Source organism: Microplitis mediator, chromosome 9 (genome assembly GCF_029852145.1).
Source record: "Microplitis mediator isolate UGA2020A chromosome 9, iyMicMedi2.1, whole genome shotgun sequence".
NCBI lineage: Eukaryota > Metazoa > Arthropoda > Insecta > Hymenoptera > Braconidae > Microplitis > Microplitis mediator.
The window spans coordinates 22,482,357-22,506,130 of record NC_079977.1 but is presented as its reverse complement, the minus strand read 5'-3'; the positions used below and the strand labels follow the sequence as shown (position 1 = coordinate 22,506,130).

Below are 23,774 nucleotides of genomic sequence, written 5' to 3'. Positions count from 1 at the left end.
TGAAATAAAAAAAGTGCTTGGGATATCATAAGATTTAACAGACTTCGGATCCAGACTTCTGCTTGCAGGACCGGGATAAGATCAAAGAGAAAGAAAGCTTTTGGTTTACGATAAGAGTGTCAACTGTTTTATTTTTTTTTTTTTTTTGTATTGAGAGTTGGTAAAAGAAAAAGCAATAAATGGAGTAGCTTATTGAGCTCTTTCAGATGCTGAATCAGCAGGCGTTAGCTAATATATAAAGAAGGGACAAAGTTTTGTTTCAAACCGCAGATCGTTATTACGGCAATAAATCCTTGGATTTAATAAGAGAACAGTTTGACCGTATGACGGCCGGTAGCAGTGGTCAAGTCGATTGAAAAAAGTTTACGTTAAAGAAATTTCAATGAAAACTTTTGCAAAAAGGGTTAGAATCCGATAATTTCATTTATTTTTTATTTAAATTTGCGGTTTTTGTCAGATAAATTTTTATACGTAACAGACCTCCCCCCAGAAGCGGGTTTACGATTAAATGTAAAGAAATAATAAATTTAAGCCTAGATAAAAAAAATATTTATTCAATAAAAATTTCTAAAAAACGAACACAATAATAATAATAATAATAAATGAGTTAAATCATTTTAGAAGTAACTTCTTCTTCATCACTGATATTTTTTTTATTACCATTTTCTGGTGCCTGACCTAATGGATAATTCCAACTTTGAATTTTAGCTGATCCGAAGAAAACAAATACAATAAATGCTAAAATTTGAGCGACGACATTTATCCAAAATATATAACGCCATCGTTGGAATGTATGCTAGATAAAAAATAAAACATAATAAATAAATGATAATATTTGAATAAATAAATAAAATTCTTACTCCGCCTTCAGTTAAAGCACCAACAAGTGCCGGCAACACAAATGCAGATATTGTGCCGGGAGTATTTGTTATTCCCATTAAAATGCCAGCATAATTAGGCGCAAGGTCATTTTGATTTGTCAAATGCCCGACAAATATTGCGCCACTAATTACAATACTTAGAATGAGCAGCACTGTCGATACAGTACGTTCACATCCGATGTACGCTATCACTATGAGCATTATACTCGGCGGAAGGCAGCCTACAAAAAGTATATATCAGCTTCTAGCTCAGTAAAATTTCAGGTTAGAATTATTACTTATTCCAACAGCTATTTTTCGGCCGGTTGTTTGCGACCAGTAGCCACCTTGGCGCCCAATATCGAGAATTTTACCCAACAGGGGGTTCGTTATTGCATTAATCAAGTACGGAGAGCAGCTAATTATAGCATTCTTCAAAGAAAAACAATGAATTAGAGGATTTTCATGGTGCATTGACAATTAAAATCAATACACTTACTTTTTTAATATCAAATCTGAGCATTTTGTTCATGTAAAGAGGCAGTTGGGTGAGTAAAAAGTACCAACAAAAATTACCTAAACAGTTAGTGGCAACTAGGGCCCAAAAAGGACGGGAATGAAATATTTCTTTCCAAGGTACTGCTATTTTTTCTTTACGAGTATGACGATGCCCGTAAGAATTAACAATGAGTTGTCTCTCGGCATTGCTGATGAGTTTTTGTGATTCAGGATTGTCAGCAAAAAATATTGCAAAAACAGCGCACCAAACGAGAGGTAAAATTCCGTGAATATAAAAGACAGCTTTCCATCCCATGTCGTGCATTATTAGTCCCGATGATAATATTGAAATAACAGTACCCAGTGAAGTACCTGCGTTTATAATAGCAACCCATGTGCTTTTTTCTTCATAAACCATCCATTTACCTACCAGTACATTAACAACTGGTAGATTAGCTGCGCTCACTAATCCGGCCATAAACCGTAGAAATAGTAAAATTGATATCGATCTCGCGGCTATTGGTACGAGTAATGTAAATATTGAGTTCCCCAAAACAGATACTAATAGTACCCACTTAGTATTAAATCTAAAAAAAAAATTTATCAAGTTATTTATTTATTGTTTTTTAAACTTTGACAGGGACTCGAACTCGCGAACTTTTGATTGTAGTTTCAAAAAAAAAAATTAGTGATATCTCTATAACTAATTGATCGATTTATTCATTCAGTAGCTCATTTTACTCGATATTAAATTCTCTGTCTCTCCCACCACAAAAGTGGGTAAAATAAGTCAGCAAAAACAATCAAATAGACTTTTGATATAAAATGGACTCTGAATATTTTTGTTTTTAAAACTTTGACTCGGACTCAACCCCGCGAACTTGTGATTATATTTTTAAAAAATATTAGCGATATCTCTGTAACTAATTGATCGATCGATTTATTCATCCAATAGTTCATTTTACTCGGTATTGAATTCTTTGTCTCTCCCACTCCAAAAGTGGGTAAAATGGGTCAGCGAGAAAAACCGTAAGACCTTTTGAATTAAAATCAAATCTAAATACTTTTTTTTCTTTTAATCTGAAGATATTGATGTAGGTCAGAGGTAGATAAATGAAATACAAACCTATCAGCAAAATAACCGGCTGGAAACATTCCTAACATATAACCAGCAAAATAAAGACTAATAATAAGACCTTGTTGCGTAGAACTCCATTCATACTGGTCTTCGAAGTAAATCATATTATTAATTGGATTGTTGTTATCGACAATTAAGCTGGTATTTGCAACAACATCATCAAACGTGCATTCAAACTCAGAAGTTATATTATTTAACCCATCGTTTGTTTTGTTAACTTTTGATTTAACCATCCCGATAATTGTTGTCGAGATGTTTACTTTCAGTCCGTATATTATCATGTTTGCAATGCACAACATGATTGCAAACATAAATCTTACGTAACCGGCTAAAAAAAATATGTTTATAATTTTAAACCAACAACAAATCAATCAATGTTAATATAAATATAATTACTAATATACGTACCCATTATATGAAATTATTTATAAATTAAAAGTAGAATTAATATACTTGAGATTTGATATAATTATTTTATTAATTATAATTTAATTATTTGATTATCGTTTTTGCTGTCATGTTCAGTGCTCTTATATTTACACAGTTTGGCGCCACTATTTCATCACAACTAAAAATTATTTTTTATTATTATTATTGTGTCAAAACTTTGATGTCTTAATAAAAATTATCGTACAGAAATTTAAAAAATTTTATTATTCAATTCAGAGAATGCATTTATTAATGGAATTGATGATTAAAAAAAAAGAAAAAATTTTTTTACGGGTAACATAGGCCGCCAAATTCAATGACAAAATTTTTGGTTTATGTTTCAAATTTGAAAAAAATTTTTTTTTGACTTCAACTAATCAAGAAAATTGTCTTTGAACTCAAATTAAAATTTTTTTTACTGTCATTTGAGTAACGAATAATGAAAATTAAAAATTAGTTACCATAACCAAAATTTTATTTTTTAAAAAACATTATAACAAAATTTTAAAATTTTCTGAACGTCAATCATGCACCGAAAAAAAAAAATAATAAACTTACGTGAAAATAATTTCACAGAGCGAAATTAAAGTAAAAAATTTTTTCTTGTAATAAAATTTTCACAAAACAAAAAACAATAACACAAAGTATGACTTAAAATAAACACTTAGTAATTTTGTTCGGTCGTTTTCTGATGACAGTGGCTGGTTCTGATCCGATCTGACGGCATTTAGGACTGCCTATATCTACAATACTGAATAAATGTGCTGGCACTTACATACTTATTAATCTGTATGTATATGTTTTTATATATACATACGAGCGATAAAATTTTTAAGTGTGCAAGTAACTTCTATAGAACACAAAACACTCAATGGTATTGTGCGCAAGTTTGTGTCTTTCCACTGAGCGGGTTCACTGTAACACTAAAAATTTTCATATATTTATTTTTTTTCGACTCACGATCCAAACCGGTTTTTCAGGTATTTCTAATATGCATGTATGTGCATACAATAGGGCCTAGACGATTCAAATATTTATTTAAAAATAATAATAATAATAATAGTAATTCGTGAGAGTTCAAGGTCTCAGTCGTACGATTTTGTAATTTTCTGATAGTTTATCTTTTATTGTTTCTTATCTTTACGTCATTGTAATTCTTAAAATTATTTAGAAACAAATATTTAATTAACATTATCCTGACAGTTTTTTAAAATTATTTGTTTTATTTGTTCATATTTTTTTTTTTATTTAACTTCCCGGTCAATAAAATTAAATAAATAAATTTTTTTCAAATTAATTTTATTTATTTCCGACCCATATTACCCCGTAATAAATTAATTTACTTACCTGGAAAAAATGAAGAGAAAAATTTAAATTTAAAGAATTACAAATTTATCTTTAAAATTTGAAATATTTCATGAAAGCGTAATTAAAAAATACATGTAGTGCCATAAAGATAAAACATTAACTTGTATAAATATTCATGGAGGATAAACATATTCAAATAAACATCGACAGCAAAGTCAACAAATCAATTTCCAACTCACCAAATCAACGATCAAGCAAAGTTTATTGACCTCAATAATTATTATTATAAATTTAATTTAAATTCTTTAAATGCAAATAAATAAATACACACTGTCATACATTTTATAAATATTTATTTAAATTAACATAATTAACAGTTTAATTATTTATTTATAACAAAAGCTAAATGTTAAAACACTAGCGTTGACACTCTGTTTGATAATAAGCTTCAATACTAAATCTGATTTAAGTAAATATATATATATATATATATATATATGACCCGGTCAATAAATATATGTATTAATATATAAGTATTTTATATAAATGTCGCAGTTGATGCGCACCTAAATTACATAAGAATACTTACTATTTTATTCAATTTAAAAAAAACGTGACAAAACTATTTTTTTTTAGATTTAAATTTTATCTAATAAAAAAAATTATTTATAATATCGTAGGTATTAAAAAATTAAATTAATCATTTTTTTTTAGTCTCAAACATTTTTTATTTTAACTACAATTTAAAAAAAAAATTATTTATTCAATTTTTACGTATAATTACAATACAAAAAAAAACTATCTGTTTTACCAACAAACAGAACTATCACGACAAACGTTTTTAATTTCAACAATATCTTTTTTATCATCACAAAGTGTCTCTTGACTTCCGCAGGATGTATCGTCACTTGATGAAAAACTGCATCGCCGCCTTCGAAATTTCTCATCACGATGTTCCTCGATAAAAGAACTTGCTGTTGAACTTTGATCATCGAATCTATCAACAACCTTCATCTCTTGAACCTGACGAGTCAGACACTCGAGTGATTTTTGTATCTCCATCATCCGATGCGAGTTTTCCAAAACCGCGATCATCGTGTTCCGCTCAATGGCACGCATCTCATTCTCTCTGATGATCTCCCAAATAATATCCGCCAATTCCACAGCTTCCATTATCAGCTTCTTTTCCTTTATCTCCATAAGTTTTTGGAGTTTCGTCGGTAGTCCTTTGATCTAATAAGCGCGTTCCTGCGATCTTCTGCAGACGATCCAGATATTACGAAGATTTTTCATTTCTCATGGCTTCATTTTCAAGAAGATGAACAGTGTTTTGATGTCGATTTGAATTTACTGCTCGAATCAATTTCTCTTTTAACAAAGTATAAAATTGATCGTCCATCGGGCGAATGATAACATTTCGGACAGTTCTGCGATCAATTGGTCGAATTTCGTCACGAACTGTTAGAAAACGCTGAATATGATTGATTTCATAAATATCGAACACACTATCAACTGCACGGAACCATATCGCAGGGATCTTCCGGATCAAATCGTGGCCATGGGCCGATATTAAAACTTTTATTGAAATTAGAAGACATTTTTAGCAAAATCACTGAATTTTCACTGAGTTGATCGAAATGTAAAATTTAATTCGTAAGCAACGTCGACACTGAACTGACGCTTGTAACTAAAGGACGATAGTAAATGCATGCAATTTTAAGGAAAATCTCTAAGTACTTAAGACAAGGGAGGGGGAAAGGGTAAATTAGCATTAAAGGGTAAATTAGCAAGAATCTGTATAAAAATTGATTCCATCTAGATATGTTATTTTAAAAATTCAAATTCTCAGAAAAAAATCTCATAAAAAAAAAAAAACATTTTCAATAAAAAATGTTGAGATATTCAAAATTGTAGAAAAATTATGATAAGAATAATAACGAACGATCGAGACAAATTTCGGAAAAAAATATTTTGAATAAAAAAATTGAAAAATGTTTAGACGCTCAAAATTGTTGAAAAATGATGATAAAGGTCATAACTGCCAATTATGAACCAAATTTGGAAAAATAAACTTTTTTACTAAATTTTTGGAGTAATCCGTTTTCCCCGTCCTCCCCCTATATGACAAAATAATAATAATAATAATGACACGGTATTGAGCGGCAATAAAACGTTTGTTTGCTCGTTTAGTTTACACAGCTTTCACATACATTATAAATTTATGTATATAAATAAAACCCATTACAGTAGCATATACATATATATGATAGATGTAATATAAGACTTAAACTCGCAACAGTAACTGAATGAAATCCTAACGATGACGAATGACCCCTGACGTTGTTGTTGTTGTTGTTGTTGTTGTTGTACGCTAACTCCTACGTTTAGAATAATAATCCGCGAATTAAAAATAGTATACAAGAGTTTGCATAACTCAAATTGGATTTATAATATTTATAATTATTTATTGTAACCGGACAGTAGCTTAATGGCAATATAATAATGTTCTCGACCTCGAAAAGGTTTTAGACATAATATTTTAAACCTTCTTATAGCTTTTATGGATAGACAAGATCCGTAAGGCGTTCGGGAAGGCTTTAAAGTATTATGATACGTAAGCCGCGTTAAGAAGCCTTTTTTCAACTCTTATACATATTGATAACCTCCTTCATTTATGTATACATATATATATTATAGATACATATGAATACTTTTAAAATAAATTTAAGAAAAAAAATTGAGAAATAGCGACATAGCAGAAGTTATTTTTAGAAGTTTATAACTTTTAAAATATTTTAGATAAACTAAATTTTAAATCCTTGATTTAAAGATTGTCAGTTATCATTTTTGTTTTTAAATGATCGACAGTTTTTAAGATATTTAATTCTGAAGGCAAATTTCCAAAATCATAAAAATTGATTTTTTGTTACATCTTCAAAAATTAATAATTTTCTACTACATTGAGAAAAAAATCTCAAGTTGCGCTATTTTTAAAGCTTAGACTCTTCAGACTAAGGATACGCCACTGAAGTAAGAAAATAAGTATACAGATCGCTGCACTAATTACACAAATACCTTTGACGTTACCAGGACTACTTACTTCACTTATTTGATCCCATAGCTACAATGAGTAAGAATAAGACAACTGATAGTCATATTTTTTAAGAAAATGAACACGCGACTGACCTAGGGTTGTTTGAAAGTTTCTAAAGTAAATTTAAGAGAATGAAGTTTTAAATGAATAAATAAATATATGTTTTTATTCATTTATTTGTTCATAACTTCATTCTCTTTAATTTGATTTAGAAACGAAAAGTGGTTTAAATAACGATAAAATTTTTCAAAAACTTCTACTTCTAAAATGATACATAGCATAAAAATTCTCGTATAATTCACCATCAGATGCTTTTCCAGTCGATACTTTTAAGCAACCTAAAGTCTGTTCCGTGCTCATTTTCTTTAAAATCTTAACTATCTATCGTCTCATTTTTACTCATTATAGCTACGGGTTCAAAAGTGTAAGATCAAGTATTCCTGGTGACATCAAAAGATACAAAAAAATTTTTTTATACTTTTATATGTGAATTTTTTCTCTTTATAAGTTTCATTTCACTGTTTATGCAGATTTTTTTTCTTTATGTATTGGCGAAAAATCTGTTTTTGGTGGTGTTTTTATTTTTCTCCCCATTTACTATACTGAGGTGTAACTTTTCTACTTTGGTTCGATTATCAACTTTGAATCAGTTATTTTCGAGTCACGTGACAAAGATTTAAATTAAAAAAAAAAAAAAAGAAATCATGATTTGGTATAAAAAAAATTATAATTGCTAAATATCATGTAGTGTGTATCACTTACCGTGACAATGTACTTGATAGGTTGCACATGATCGGTAGGATTTAAGACATGAATCTCCACATCACCCTAGTACTCACTGCACCATAATACCCACCCACATATATACATATATATATAGATAGACGTAAATACGATACAGACAAGACATAGAACACCAGAAGCCTCCCTAGTAAAAGGTGTCAGTTGCAATCTGGCATATTATCTGTGTATCTGTGGTCTATCGCCAGCTTAACGTCAAAAACAATAATTCTATATTAATCTTGTATCTCGCGTTCATCAATATATTCTGTTAATTCAACTTTTATTTTTATAAAACATTTTAAAAATAATTTGAATACACGAATTAAATGGATATCTTGGTAATATATTAAATAATAATCTGAAATACTTATCGCAGTATGAATATAACGTTGGATCTGAGGTCAAGACTGTTGAGATCGAATATAAGAGTCTCTTTCTCGAGATCCGAGGATATATAGATATGCCGTGCTCATGCATTTGCAAATAACTTACGACTATGCACTGTCGTCTACATGACCACGACGGGGTGACCAAGATAACATTTCTTTACCCCGACGTATTTCTATTCGTATTCGTGCATTCTTCCTTTCTGATATTCATCTAAGAATATCACGAGCATTCGACTTTGGCTTGTCAAAATCTGAATAAAATCCATTTAATTCCATGCAAAACGTGAGAATATTTTTTTTAATTCAATATATATTTATTCAGTTCAATAATTTACTATCATCTTAAATATTTTAATTTTTGCCCCGACCCATCTTGCCCCATTATTTATTTCAATGACTCGAGCGACGGAGGATTGGCTGAGCATTATATTAAATTTTTGTTCACCTAAATCGGATAATTAGCGGCAGAGAAATTACAAAATTACATTTTTATCTCAAACCTAAAGATCGCGAGTTCGAATCCTGGTTCGTTAATTTTTTTTTTTTTTTTTTTTTTTTTTTTTTTTTTTTTTTTTTCTAGATAATTATAGTCAAGTGTCGTAGATAATAACAATGAGAATAAAGCAGAGAATATATTTATAAACAATAGAGGTTAGTGAGGTGTCTCTCGACGTCAAATTTATCAGCTCAATACAACAATAACTACAACAACATCTGCTCAACAGCAATAGACCGTCGGAGAGAATAGTATCAGAGGTAAAGCAAAGAGGTCATGTCAACAAGTGCATTTGTGCTCTCAGCACTCGTGTGCTTACTGTAGTAATAGGTGACTGACATAATTCAGTAATTACGTCGCCCTCACCACCATTTCTCTATTTATTATTCAAAGGTGCTACCATATATATATATATATATTGTTTAGCTGGCTCAAGAGAGCTTATTCTCATCTCCACTATCTTCCATTGTCTTTCCATCTATGCACCGCCTTTATTCACTTTACTTTTGAATTTCGATTTCAAATTTCAACATCCACAGCTTACATATTGTTCTCTCTCATATTCCTTTATATATATAATACGTGTACCGAGATAATGTAAATATAAGTACACTTTAACCTTTTGGATGCGCAATATAGAGGACCGTTTTCCATTATATAATTTCATTACAGAGGAATTTAATTTTACGAGGATTCTACTAAATACTCATACATATTTTCCTGTCACATTGATTTGTATTTATCCTATTAATATAATTATTATTTAACTACTAGAAATTTATTCATGTTTTTTTTAAATTCACAGTTAACATGAAAAATTTTATTAAATTATTTATCAACTCGAATTCATTCATCAGAGATACGGAAATTCGATAGCTCCGACAAATGTCACAGTTATTTTGTGTCATATTTATAATTTATTTCATAATCTAATTTCCTTCTTCAGCTTACGAGATATAAAAAAAAATTTAATAAAGTTGGGTAATTAGGTCACGAGTAATGAGAAATTTAAATAGTTATTTGTTGGTAGTAAAATTAAATATAAAAATAATTGTATATTTTTTTTTGAGGAACAGAAAAAGCTCTCTGTGGTTATAATATTGGAATGAAAGAGGTGAAAAATATAAACACGGCGTGTGTCAAAGAACGAGGGTACTTTTTCGATGTGTATACCGTGTACGGAGTGTAAAAAAGAGGATAACAAAGAGCAAAAGCTCGAGTGGACGGTGGACAGTCGACGGTGGATGCCAGAGTGACGAATAGAATGAATGGGGAATAAAAATATAAAAAATAAATAAATAAAAGAGTGAGAATTGCAGGCGATAGTTCTAGCTGTCCAGTAACGTTGATGTATGATGCCTGCCCACAGGCGCCCTGTGCTCCCAATAAATTTAATCCTCTTTCGGGGTAGGCGTTAATTTTGTTACCGTCCCGTTTCTGAAACTATAATTTACAACTTTTATTTTTTTTTTTGTCCTAACGAGTTCATGACTATTCTAAATTAATTTTTTAATTATTCAGATAAAACAATTATTTAATGCCAGTGAATTGTCGGGGATGAAAGTTGATGATTAATTGATCATTGAGCGTAAGTTTGAGCCAACAGAATCTCGTAATCTATAAGAGCTTGTGATAGACGCTGGTTAAGCCCGTGGATAACCATGAAACGCTCCGGGAAGCCAGAACTAGAAGCAGCATGGATTCATCTCTATAGATTGAACTAGATTAAAGCCGCATCAAAAGCCATGGATATATAATTACATAGTTGGTGCTATTGGGTTGGAAATAATAGCCCAGATATTCTCACAATCTATATCGTTAATATCTAGCTCGTGTTTCCCTTCACTGAAAGCGTCAGTTTAATAATTATCTTGTATTTTTAACCTAAGCAACCTTTGTATTCAAATTTGGCCACGACGCGCGATTTGTTTTTCTATCAAAACTTTTTAATTAAGCTCCGGTTTTTAATGAAATTTTATGGAGACCTCAGCTATTGTCATAAGAACAAGGAAAAGTAGTAATAGTTGTTGGTTTTTTTTTATTTTTAACGGTAGAGTGTCTCCAATGAAAATCATCCACGAACGCATCAATCGATGCGGAAGATGTTAAATATGATCAAGAGAATCTGAGACGTGTAAATAACTGATGGGTTCTTTGACGAGCGTCATTTTGACGAAACCGACGGGATTTTCATCGAGAAGTTTACGAGTGACGATGACAGCATCGTCATATTAACGTGGATGTTAGATTGCTGATGTGGCAAACTAGGAATTTGTCTGACGTCTATACAGAGTTCGCTGATAAACAATTAGCTGATGATTTATTTATGAATTTAATATTTTGTTAAAATTATTGTTATTATGGATAAAATTTCTGGCTGAAGTAACCTGTCCTCGAGGCTGAAAATCCAACTGCGGATAATGGAAATGTCGCAGCGACGTTAGCAAAGAATACAGATACGATTCAAGATTTCCTGTCTTACCAAGTACAATACGTCAAGCTTTTCTGTGACGAAGCAGAAGCTTTAGATGTAAATGCATATGTATGCACTTTCAGGAATAAAAAATGATAAAATAAAAATAAAAAATATGGAAAGAAAGAATGAAAAATCCAATACACAAAAAAAAAAAAAAAAAAAAGAAAAAAAGCGTCAAGTGTAATATTTATAACTCGGAAAAGCTTTTTCATTGCTTCCATAAATTATTTCAAAAATTTCGAAATTTTTTTATGAAATTTCTTAAGTTAGAGCTTAAAATTGTATGAAAAAAATCATAACTTATTTTTAGAAAATTTTATCATCTACAAAAAATTTCATTATAATTTTTTTTGTGTCTGGAATATTTAACATGATATCGTTTGTTTTCGGATAAAAAAAAAAAACGATTTGTCAAAATTTTGAAGTTTTTTCAAAATTTGACTATTTGACAACAGGCCATATTGCCTCGGTATTTGTAAATAAACGTTAGGAAATAGAAGGAGTTGTCAAACAAGCCGAGGACATTTTGTCGAGTATTTGACTTTGATAATTTTGAATTAACTCAAGTGTAAAAGTTGTGTTGAATTCAGCGCTGTGCATACACTCTACGTTTCGTGTAATTAATAGATTTTGTGTTTATAACAAGATGAACGTCATACCAAGTTATCTCTCGGTACTAACGAGAGCAAATTAGCAGCTCATCGGTGTCAGTTTAGTCTCCTTGTTCCTACTCACTTGGGTGATCTCTCTGCACTTGTATATATATTCACACATATATATATATATATATATATATATATACATATATACATATACATGCACCTTGTATGTCCGTACGTCGACGCTGTTTGCGGTCAAGAATGCAAATTTGTCGGGCAACGTTAACTATTACCTAGTTCTATAGCTATATCTATACTCTCCTCTTCCCTAACATTTAACTTTGCCTTCTGATTTTACCGAATGTGCTTAACGGATCGTTAATTTTACTTCCTACGCTAACGAACACTTTAATTACGACTCCACATTAATTTATACTTAATAATTTTCAGCAAACCGTTTCATCTTTTAACGTTTATTTTGATAAATCCGTCAAAGTGGAGGATTGTTACGTTTTAATCACTTTTCGAAAAGGGAACTTGTTTATACTCCATTATACCATAAAATAGGTCAAAGTGAATCCTAGAGGCAATATGAATCATTTGCAACGGAGGTGGGGTAAGAAGGGCCGGTTAAAAAATTCAAATTTCGCGAAATTGAAATTTTCGAAAATAACTTTAAAGTCTGATTGTAATAATGATTAAAAAAATAATATATTTGAAATGATTTACTTTATTTCGATGACTAGCTTTAATATTTACAGATAAAGTAAAAGCCCGAATCGAACGAGTACAATGAACACAAAAGAGGGTGACGTTAGAGATTTCCCTTGCGATTGTCTAGCAAAGTCTCGTCAGAACGTTCATCGAGGACGTGCAAAGACTGTTGAATTTATCGCGAGCGTGTTTCGCTCTCGACGTACCTTCAGTACATTTGTCATCGGCCTTAAAACCCTCGAAAAATATTATCACCCTCATTTCAATGGCGCCCAATTCAATCGTGTTCATTGAAATAAACCTTTAGTTTTTTTTTTTATTCTCATATCAATAAATAACCGTAATTCGGTTATAATTACGTCTGGAACTGTTTGGCATCAGATAACTTGGGACAATAGGGGGAGGGGGGAGAGGTAACCTTGGCCATGGTCTGTTGCCAAGTGTTATTTTGTGTAGATAACGTAAATGTATATTTATGCGAAGATATTAATTAGAGAGTCTTTGAAAGTAAAGCACCTGACGAGGTCCTATCGTAACCTTAAAGTATCGGACGGCGGTCGGGTAAATTTAGTGGTCGGATTTCACCTGCTGGGAGTTTAGTACGCTGTGGGGGTAATTATTCAAGCAGCATCCCCAGTAGTTGGATCTAGAGTCTGAGGATCTAAAGTAAGAGTAAGAAAGACCCTTGCTAGCAGTTGCCAGTTACCAGAGAAAGAGCTTGTCTAACGTTAATTTTACTCGGAACGAACCCTCTCAGCGCCACGTTATCCATCATTCGGTAACGCTATAACCGCTGGTTCTGTACCCAGATAATTGAGCATGTGGAGAAATAGTTGATGCTAAAATGTTCCCAGATGCTCTCGTGAATAACGTACGCGATATTACACACGTCTTTTAATTTACTGTGCCCAAGATGTATGTATATTTTCATAAAAAATTAGAGCGATCATAAAGCACCCCAGCGCTTTCGCGCTTGAGGTGTGCAATATACCAGTTGTTCTAGAATCGCAGTTAGTCCTCGTAGTGTGTCGTGTACCGGCTCAATAGATTCTAATTCGTTTAATCCAATAGTTAGTTTCCTTGCCAACTGTTAAGTTAAATTCATTTACTTGAAACGAGCTTATTTGTTGTTTTAATTCATTTCCGGTAAATTTAACAATGTAACAATTTAATTGGATTTATTCAAGTCTCTAAGTGAGTTTAGATATCTTAAGAAAAGTAATTATAGTCGAAAATCCAATCGGCATCGAGAAAAATTTTCAAAACTTACCACAGAATGTAACAGACCCCCACTTCGTAACACATGCCTTTAGAAACATTTTTTCTCATCATCCAATTGAGATAATTTGATAATTTTTTTTTGCAAATTGCAGCCAAAAGTCTGGGAAAAATTGTGAGTACAAAAACAAGTCTTGATCTTAAATACGTTCTAAGATATAAATTTTTAAAGGCATAATTCATAGGATACTCGACTCGTAAATGAAAATTATCGAGTATTCGAGTTTAAATGAAAGACATTTTAGTGAAGTATACGGTAACATTTTAATAGAGACAATAAATAAAAATGACGGGACTGATATTTAATTCAACAACTGAAATAATTCGTACCACGTCGGATATTCAATCTTAGGAAAAGCCACGTAGCAGGTTGGGTGGTTGTAGGTGTTGGTTTTTATGGCGTCCATTGCCATCTAACCGTCTAAGTTACGTTACAAGGGAAGGAGAAAAGGTCCCGAGGAGTAATGAGAAAAAAGCTAACGCGTAAAAGGATCTGAAGAGCATACACTTTCCAAGAAAAATATCGGCTATAATTCACCTAACTATATATATATATATATATCTTTCTATATCTATATATATATAACTAGTACTACTGTTACAATAACACTCAGGGTGATATTTTCTTGGGCATTTTATCCTTGTATCGTTGACATTATATATATATACATATAAGATTATTTTGAAATGTCGATGTATTTTTAGGAATATGTGTTCTTTAATATTGCCCAGTCGTTAAAAAACCCATAAGGAATTTAATTTTATTGCACAACTTCGAAAGCTTCCAGACTTGTAAATATTGATTTTACCAAAAAACTTGTTAGATATTTTTTGTTGCAAATTAACTTCTCTACAAAAAAGTATCAGAGCATTTTTACCGTATCTACATTATTTATGTAATAAAAACTATTTACAAAAAATTTGAACGAAGATCTCGATTATTTATTTTCCAAAGCTTTTTCCGCTTAAGATTATATTTCTAAGGAAAATCCATGAGATGCTTTTTTGTAGGAAATTTAATGCTCTACAAAAAATGTCTTAATAATTTTTGTTGTATCTATAATACTTAACAAGATATAAGCCGTTTAATAATAAAAACCGTTTATTGTAATTTGAGTATAAAAATCAACAGCAGAATTATTAATAATATGAAAATATATAGTTGTAGGATACTCTTAATTACATTGGCAAGGCATTATCATTATATTGAACTATAAAATGTTGATATAATCGTTATTATAGGATCTCGAGTTGACGTTGCTGAATATCATAGACGAACAAAATATCCTGCTATAACATGCAGGATGGAGAATATTGAGTTTACATTATCTGCCTGGGGTGTCGTTAAAATTACGATATTGGTGCAGTATCGATATGCCGTTGGCTTTTCTACCGAACATGTTTTGCATAAAAAAATTTATCAAACAAACTCTTGAAGACTAACACAGCTTTGTCTGCTATTTCTTATGCACATTTATCTTACAAATTTGAATAATAATTTTATCTCTCCCCTCTTCGAACCCCCTTTGAATTTTTTCTTTTCCTTTTGTTTTACCAAAATTCAAATTTATCAAAATAATAATTATTCAAAAGTTTATTAATAAATTCGTTAATTAACGGCATGAATATGTAAGCAATATTTTCATAAAAATTCCATTTTTATCACCTTCAACGATTGGAATCTTTAATAACCATCCTTGGAATAAAAATAATAAAAGAATGAAAAAAATGGAAGAAAGGATCTTATCTATATATATCTATAGATATTTATAGGGAGCCGGATAGCTCTTGAATTGATTATCTGGCGTGAGTCCAAGCTATCGTCTTCATGATCTGTTAAGATCCTGACGGATAAAAATTCCGTATGCAGCCTTTGTGGCTTCAATATAACCTATATTGACCATCACACCTTTATTCCGTTCTAAGGCATTCTTACCAGACACGAATAAATATGTAGGCTATTTATTTTTATCATTTCCCATATTATTTTTTATTTACCAAAAATTTTATTTCCTTACAAATTCATTATGGCCTGACTTTCAAGAATTTTTATCTCAGAAACTATTTCGAATGAACTGATCATTTTTTTTTTTACACTGTAGCCAAAGCTCAAATAAAATTTTTAAGCGCTTACAGAATTTCGTATCTTGATTAGTTACTGAAATATGATTTTTTAAAAATAAATTGTAATTGGAGTAAGAAAATAATTAATTTTGAGAATTAAATTTTAAAACGTAAAAAGTGATAAATGAATGGGAAAATAAGGAGGGACAATTGGTGGTTAACGAGCGAGGGTTTCTCGTGGAGAAGGTATAAAATAAAGAGTAAGAGAAATCTCACCGGACTCAGCGATTCCAGGCGCCGCTAGCCGAGTAAATTAGTTCCGAAAACTATTTCGAAGCCGCATTAACGTCCAGCTTATATAATCTAGCTTCAACACCATCCCCCAATCCCCATCGCTAAATGCAATTGCCAGTGGTTTTAGATTATAACTTTAATGATCATTGGAATGTCATCTAATTAAACTGATTTATCGACCTGTCAATACTAAACTACCCAACAACTATTTCTTTACCCAAAATCCGTTATAGTTGCGAACAAAAAATACCAACTATGACTCATTCTACCTTTTTTTTACCAACCCATCTTACCCCGCCAATTTATCAGGTCAGTATCTCGAAGAATTTATCACTGAGTAATCAAAACTTTGGATCATCAAAATCGATCACTAACTTTTCGAGTTATGTCAAAAAAACGGATTATCAATTTTCGAATCTCTATTCTGAGGTCGTGAGTTCGATTCCCGGCCAAGGTATTTTTAGTTTTTATTTTATAAAAATTATTTTTCACGCTTGTTTGAGCATTTTTTCATACAAAATCATAATTTTGAATTTATTTAAGACAGTAATTATAAAAAAAAAAATTTTTTGTTGCAGATGTTGCACTAGACTGAATAAAACTCCTGAAAGGAGTAACAGCGAGCCGTGAATGATATTTGGACATGAACTACACTCAAGGTGAGTCAATACGGCCTCGATTATTCATTAATGCCCCATAAATAAAATCAGCAATACACGTAAGAGAGAGTATAAATAGCGGTAATGGATAACTTTATTGCATATAAATAAACCCATTGATATATATTGATATACACATACATATATATTTATATAAAGGTATTCATATAATAGAAAGTCCACTAGGAGTAATTTATTGATGTGTATACTCAATAGTACAATATATAGCTACAGAATGAGAGAATAAGAGAGAGAAAGAGAGTGAGTGAGAGCAAGTACTGTCTAGTATAGTTCGGAAATTCACTCAACTAATCAAATACCGCTAAAACCGCCAAACAAGTTAGGTTAGCAATTTACGTGGTCTGAATGGCAGCTTCGAAACTATCAGAGTTGTTCAGAGGATCCCGTTTCTATGGCATTTGTACGCGTACGTTTCGTCATTCACGCTCCTGATTACTATTTCTCGATTATTCACGCGTATTTGTTATTAAGCTCTTTTAATATTACATTTTGGAATTTTTTTTACAGTCATCTATTCTAAATAAATTAATCAATTTTTTTTTCAAATTACACCCGAGAGCCTGACTAAAGATTTAAGCCCTCGTTGAATTCCGTAACTTGGTTGGTTTCTGAGATATCAATTTTTGAAATTAAACTACTGATAAATGGACAAAAAAAAATTTATCAACATTGTCATTAATTTTTTTAATAACTCGAGATAAATTAGCACTTGAAGTTATGCATCAGTAGATTTAATAAATAATAAACCACTTGAAATAAGGAAAAAAAAGTGCAAGCAATTATCAAGTGCGCAGTTTTATCATGTGTTACTTACATGGAAGCGAAAACGCCGTCTCATTAACGTCAAGGTCTCGCAAACTTGACATAATAAACTGTCAGCATTATCGTCTTATGTAATAAATTCAATCTAATCATCCTGCGCTGTATTAACTAGTCAGTGTGTCTGCAGTTTTGCAGTTGAAAGCAACTAAAAATCTTGAAATGCTTTATTACCTGATAACTCTACTAATAATTCTACTAACGATCCGTTGGTTAAAGTCACCATACAAGTTTGAGAATACATCGATTCCTTATATAAAGCCATGGCCGATATTCGGGAATATGATGGAGATTTTTTTACGCAAAATATCTTTTCCGGAGCAATTGAAAAAAATATACGACTTGGATCCTCGGGCCAAATACTTTGGATACTACGATTTTAGCTCTCCGGTGATTGTGATCCGCGATCCCGAATTGATAAAAGATATTGGGATTAAAAACTTTGACAGTTTCATTGACCACCGTGGGTTTGTGGATCCAGCATTGGACCCTCTGTTTGGTAGAAATTTATTTTCTTTACGAGGGGACACTTGGCGGGAGTTGCGTAATTTATTGAGCCCGTCATTCACATCCAGCAAGATGAAGGTCATGTTCAAGCTAATGTGTCAGTGCAGTGACAATTTTTCGAGTTATTTCGTTGAGCAAATGGTTAAAAGTAAAATAGAATCACAAACAATAGCCTCGAAAGAAGTTTTCACACGATACACTAATGATGTGATCGCTACTTGCGCATTCGGAATCACAATTGACTCAATGAGAGATCCAGACAATGACTTTTATCGGATTGGACGTAAGTCCGCAAACTTTGAAGGCTCTTTGGGTTACAAAATGTTGTACATGCGCAGTTTTCCACGACTGTCGAAATGGCTAAAGCTTAAGTTAATCGATTCTCACGCAGATACGTTCTTTACTAGATTGGTTAGCGATACTGTTAAAGTGCGCAGTGAAAATAATATTTCCCGAGCTGACATGATACAACTGATGATGGAGACCAAAAACCCAAACCACAATGGCCGGTTGAATATCACAGACATGACTGCACAGGCATTTGTTTTCTTTCTTGCCGGTTTCGATACGACCGCGGGTCTGATGTGTTTTATGGCCCATTATCTGGCAGAGAATCCAGAAATGCAGGAAGAGTTGCAGCAAGAAGTTGACCAAGTCTATGAAGATTTCAATGGGAACCCTAGTTACGAAGCGATCAATGGTATGAAGTATTTAGACGCTTTCCTTAATGAGACCATGAGGATTTATCCCATAGCCTCAATGGTTGACCGAGTTTGCATCAAAGACTACGAGTTGCCTCCAGTGGTCCCTGGGGAAGACAAATATATCCTGAAAGCTGGTGACTACGTTTGGTTTCCAGTCTATCCGATTCACAGAGACCCAAATTACTATCCAGACCCAGATAAATTTGATCCCGGACGATTTCTGGACAATGCCAAAGCTTTTAGCAACTCTCCGACTTATTTGCCGTTTGGTATTGGGCCCCGAATGTGCATTGGCAATAGATTCGCGCTGCTGGAGACCAAGATACTGTTCTTTTATTTGGTGAAAAGATGCTGGTTCAAGCCGAGCAAGAAGATGCTACGACCTCTGAGACTTAGTAAGACTAGTATCGCGATGACTCCACAAGGAGGCTTCTGGGTTGATCTTCAAGTCAGAAAGTAGTTCAAGATAATATCACTTTTATTTAGTGTGGGATTAAATGGGTCGGCTTAATACATCTAAAGATTATTTAATCTCACGATAAAAAGAATTCGCAAACAATCTTATCATATTATGCAAGTTATTTAATCAAATTGACCAGTTGATAAATATTCAGTCGTTTTCCAAGCACTCTGCGATTAACTTTCACAATGTTATACTATTTAATAACATTAATAATAACTCTACTTATTATCAAATGGGTGAAAATAAAAGACAAGTTTTCAAATACATCAATACCTTATATAAAGCCATGGCCAATTTTTGGGAATATGGCGGAGCCACTGTTTCGAAAAATTTCATTAGCAGAACATTTGCAAAAATTTTATAATCTCAACAAAACTTCAAAGTACTTTGGATTCTATGATTTCAACTCACCAGTGATTGTGATTCGTGATCCGGAATTAGTGAGGGAAGTGGGAATAAAAAGCTTTGACAACTTTACTGATCACCGAGGGTTCGCGGATCCGGGTTTGGATCTGCTGTTTAGCAAGAATTTGTTCTCACTTCGAGGTGACGAGTGGCGAGAAATTCGTAATCTGTTGAGCCCAGCGTTCACGTCGAGCAAGATGAAGACAATGTTCAAATTAATGCGTGTATGCAGTGAAAACTTTGTAAACTATTTTCATGAGCGTGCAAAAAGTCAGTTATTTACCCTCAGAACTAAGGATGCATTTACTCGGTACACTAATGACGTGATCGCGAGCTGCGCGTATGGAATTACTGTCGACTCACTCCGAGATCCCGATAACAAGTTTTACGAAATCGGTCGTAAGTCAACAAATTTTGATGGAATTTTGTCATTGAAATTTTTTTGTCTAAGAAGTTTTCCGAATTTATTCAAATTGCTGAGGATAAAACTCTTTGATAAAGAAGCGGATGATTTTTTTCTCCAAGTCGTCAGTGATACGATCAAGGCACGCGACCAAGGAAATATTTACCGACCGGATATGATTCAGTTGATGATGGAGTCAAGGTCTAGTTCAAAAGAACTTACGATCCAAGATATGACAGCTCAGGCATTTATTTTTTTTGCTGGAGGCTTTGATACAACATCTGGGTTTTTGTGTTTCGTAGCCCACGAGCTGGCGGAAAATATTCAGATCCAAGAAAAATTGCGGCAAGAAGTTGACGAGGTACATGATAAATTTGATGGAATGCCGAGTTATGAAGCGATCAATGGGATGAAATATTTAGAAGCTGTCCTCAATGAGACAATGAGGCTTTATCCGATTGCGCCTTTTGCTGACCGGGTTTGTGTCAAAGACTACGAACTCCCTTCAGTGATGCCTGGGGAAGAGAAATACCTTCTAAAGACCGGTGACTGCGTCTGGTTTCCAGTCTACCCAATTCATAGGGACCCAGATCACTATTCCGAGCCGGATAAATTTAATCCCGACCGATTTCTGGACAATGGAATAATCACCAGTAACTCACCGACTTACATTCCGTTTGGTATTGGACCGAGAATGTGCATTGGCAATAGATTCGCGTTGCTGGAGACCAAAATACTGTTTTTTTATTTAATCAGAAAGTGTTTTTTGAAACCGAGCAAGAAAATGGTACGACCGATGAGATTAAGTAAAAATAGTTTTACTATGACTGCGGAAGGTGGATTTTGGGTTGACATTGAATCGAGATTTTAGGGCAAAACGGGTCATCTTAATTTTTGAATTTCCAAAAAATACAGTTTTTTTTTCGAATTCTCTAAATTGGAGTGAAATAGGCCGTAAAAAAAATTTTCTTAATTTCATTATATTCGTACGATTTGAATATTTAACGATCCGTCTTATCTTTTACTAAAAAAAAGTGAATTGCTATGCAAATAAATAAATTTATAAAACTAATAATAGCAATAATAATCAATATTATAATGTATGCATGAGTGGCATTGTGTAAATGTCAACGTCATCGACAATGTTACGATTTGTCAATAACAATCACGTCATATATATATAGATATGTGTGTAATACATAATAGAGTGAGTATAGTAGGATAGAAATTGCATCTGATGTTAATAGATCGATTATCTGTAACAGTAAGCAGTAAAATAGTGGAAACAACAGAACAGTGACGCCTACGTCGTATCTTAACGCGAAACCAACTAATCGATTATACTCCAAGCTTTTGTTACAACTAAATATAAACCGCAATCTGTCTTGTGCAACTCAATTTAATCACTTTGAATACTGTAATAAGTTATTTTGCTCAGCGATAAATTTATGAGAAATAAAAACATTTTTAAATAAATATTTAACTTTTTTTTTTTATTTGTATTAAAAATAACCTTGGAGAGAAAAGTTTGTGAATAGAGTTTATTGTAGCGTTGATCATTTGTTATGCCTTTAAAAATGATAATGCCAAGAGAAGACGCGAGCTGTCGGGCAAAGAAGCGCGAAACGATTTATCAGGTGACGGGTGACAAGGTCGACACTTTTGCTTCTTCTTTTCATCCTTCTTCCCACACATCCTAAGATACATCAGACACATGCACTCGTTTATTTTGCTTTAGGAACGTTAATTATATTCTAAATATTTATCATTCTACTTTTTTTTTATCCAAAGGTCGAGGGTTCGAATCCTGATCAAGTCTTTTTTAAATATAGTCAAGTTTAACAGCCTGTAACTTTTTAAATATTTATTGGATCGAAAAAAGTATTGAATACAAAATTATAGGAAATTAAATTCTCTATAAATTTGGTGGTGGCGAAAAATCTCGTAAATCTGATAGTTAATGAGATGCAGTCCTTTCAATGTAAGTATCATTATAAATACAAAATTAAATGAAAATTATTGATGATAAAATTTAAAATGTCTACAGTTCGTTGAATATCAATTTTATCAAAAATGTCAATCGATACAAAATTATTGGAAATTTAATAGAGAACGAGAAAAATTGAATAATTACATCATAATCATACGACAAAGCTTTACAACTTTTTAATTAAACACATGTTCAAACTGTTCTGTACTCAGCCCGTGTAAAAAAAATTCGTTCGAAAAAGATTCCAAAAAAGTTCCACATTTGGAACTTCTAAACATGAGACAGATTAGAACTTTGATTGGAACTTTTTTGGAACGTTAGTAATTTTGATGGTAAAAAAAAGTTTTTGGTAAAAAAGCAAATTTAGAGTCAAAAAAGGACGTTTTTGGAATTTTATATAGACATTCCAAAATATTCAAAAATCACTACTTTTGCATCTTTTGTAGACTAAAGACGTTCCAGAAACGCATGCCAAAATAGTTTAAAAATCACTACTTTTGAATTTTTTATAGAACAAAAAAAACTTCCATAAAAAATTCAAAAAAAGTTCCAAGGACGTCCTTTTCTGACTCTAAATTTCATCATAAAAACTTTTTTTTTACCATCAAAATTACTAACGTTCCAAAAAAGTTCCATTCAAAATTCTAATCTGTCTCATGTTTAGAAGTTCCACATCCGGAACTTTTTTGGAATCTTTTTGGAACGAATTTATTTTACACGGGAGATCCTTGTTAAGGTTATTTTTTATAATTAATTAAAAATCAGGATGTTGTAGACCAAATGATGATATGTTTTTTATTTCATTTATTTTAACATGCGACGTTTCGTCAGTATTATTCTGACATCATCAGGCACCTATGTGTTTACAAAAAAATAAATTATCAACAATTTTTATGTCAAATTAAAAACTCAATACCAAAGTCAAAAAATTAATAAATACCTTGAAATTTTTACAATACAAAATTTATTGTTAATTTTGATTAAATTTATGATTCGTTCATACTTAAATATTAAATAACCTTTAAATTGACCTATCGTAAAGGTTAAGTTCACAAATAATTGCAGAGTAATTACAATACGTAAAAAGAAAAAGATAAAATTTATTCTTAAAAAAAGCTGAGATATTTTGTAAATAAAGTTTTTTTTTTTACGAACATTGAAGTTGTTTGAGTGCTTCTAGAAAACAATAAATATCTTTTCTTCATATAGTTTGTCGATGAAAAGTTTAAGTATCGCATTATTTTTCCGTCTTGATAGCGCAATATTTCATTTTATTCGCTGACGTCGATGATCAAAGACTTTTATGATGAAACAAAATCTTAAGATATATCAACATATGTATGGTATATAAAATGTATATAAAAAAGTAGGCTAACGCTTACT

The 23,774-nt window shown here is 31.8% G+C and overlaps 4 protein-coding genes across 7 annotated transcripts in view; 3 read left to right on the top strand and 1 right to left on the bottom strand.

Moving 5' to 3' along the window:
* LOC130674684 (teneurin-m) overlaps positions 1-23,774 on the top strand; it is a 247,571-nt gene that overhangs the window by 38,715 nt on the left and 185,082 nt on the right. For all 4 annotated transcript variants that reach the window (XM_057480088.1, XM_057480092.1, XM_057480091.1 and 1 more), the window contains exon 2: positions 16,999-17,079. In XM_057480088.1, the coding sequence (XP_057336071.1) occupies positions 17,064-17,079 (16 nt within the window). In that variant the 5' untranslated portion in view covers positions 16,999-17,063. The remainder of the gene's footprint in view (positions 1-16,998; positions 17,080-23,774) is intronic.
* LOC130674688 (sialin-like) lies at positions 533-3,817 on the bottom strand. Its single transcript, XM_057480097.1, has 7 exons — positions 3,484-3,817; positions 2,905-3,064; positions 2,485-2,824; positions 1,360-1,945; positions 1,160-1,292; positions 861-1,102; positions 533-796 (listed from the first exon to the last, which is right to left on the bottom strand). The coding sequence occupies exons 2-7, from the start codon at positions 2,906-2,908 to the stop codon at positions 608-610; spliced, it is 1,494 nt and encodes a 497-aa protein (XP_057336080.1). The 5' UTR covers positions 2,909-3,064; positions 3,484-3,817; the 3' UTR covers positions 533-607.
* Positions 18,044-19,592, top strand: LOC130674687 (cytochrome P450 9e2-like). The gene has a single exon (XM_057480096.1). The coding sequence runs from the start codon at positions 18,082-18,084 to the stop codon at positions 19,588-19,590; it is 1,509 nt and encodes a 502-aa protein (XP_057336079.1). The 5' UTR covers positions 18,044-18,081; the 3' UTR covers positions 19,591-19,592.
* On the top strand, positions 19,743-21,877 carry LOC130674689 (cytochrome P450 9e2-like). The gene has a single exon (XM_057480098.1). The coding sequence runs from the start codon at positions 19,779-19,781 to the stop codon at positions 21,270-21,272; it is 1,494 nt and encodes a 497-aa protein (XP_057336081.1). The 5' UTR covers positions 19,743-19,778; the 3' UTR covers positions 21,273-21,877.

What these genes read in the sequence shown, in the direction of transcription:
- LOC130674688 (XM_057480097.1), bottom strand. An exon ending in TCAGATTTGATATTAAAAAA is followed by an intron (nt 1,293 to 1,359) that starts GTAAGTGTATTG and finishes TTTTCTTTGAAG; the next exon opens with AATGCTATAATTAGCTGCTC. An exon ending in AAAAATAGCTGTTGGAATAA is followed by an intron (nt 1,103 to 1,159) that starts GTAATAATTCTA and finishes TACTTTTTGTAG; the next exon opens with GCTGCCTTCCGCCGAGTATA.
- LOC130674687 (XM_057480096.1), top strand. Translation starts at nt 18,082, where the DNA reads ATGCTTTATTACCTGATAACTCTACTAATAATTCTACTAACGATCCGT.
- LOC130674689 (XM_057480098.1), top strand. Translation starts at nt 19,779, where the DNA reads ATGTTATACTATTTAATAACATTAATAATAACTCTACTTATTATCAAA.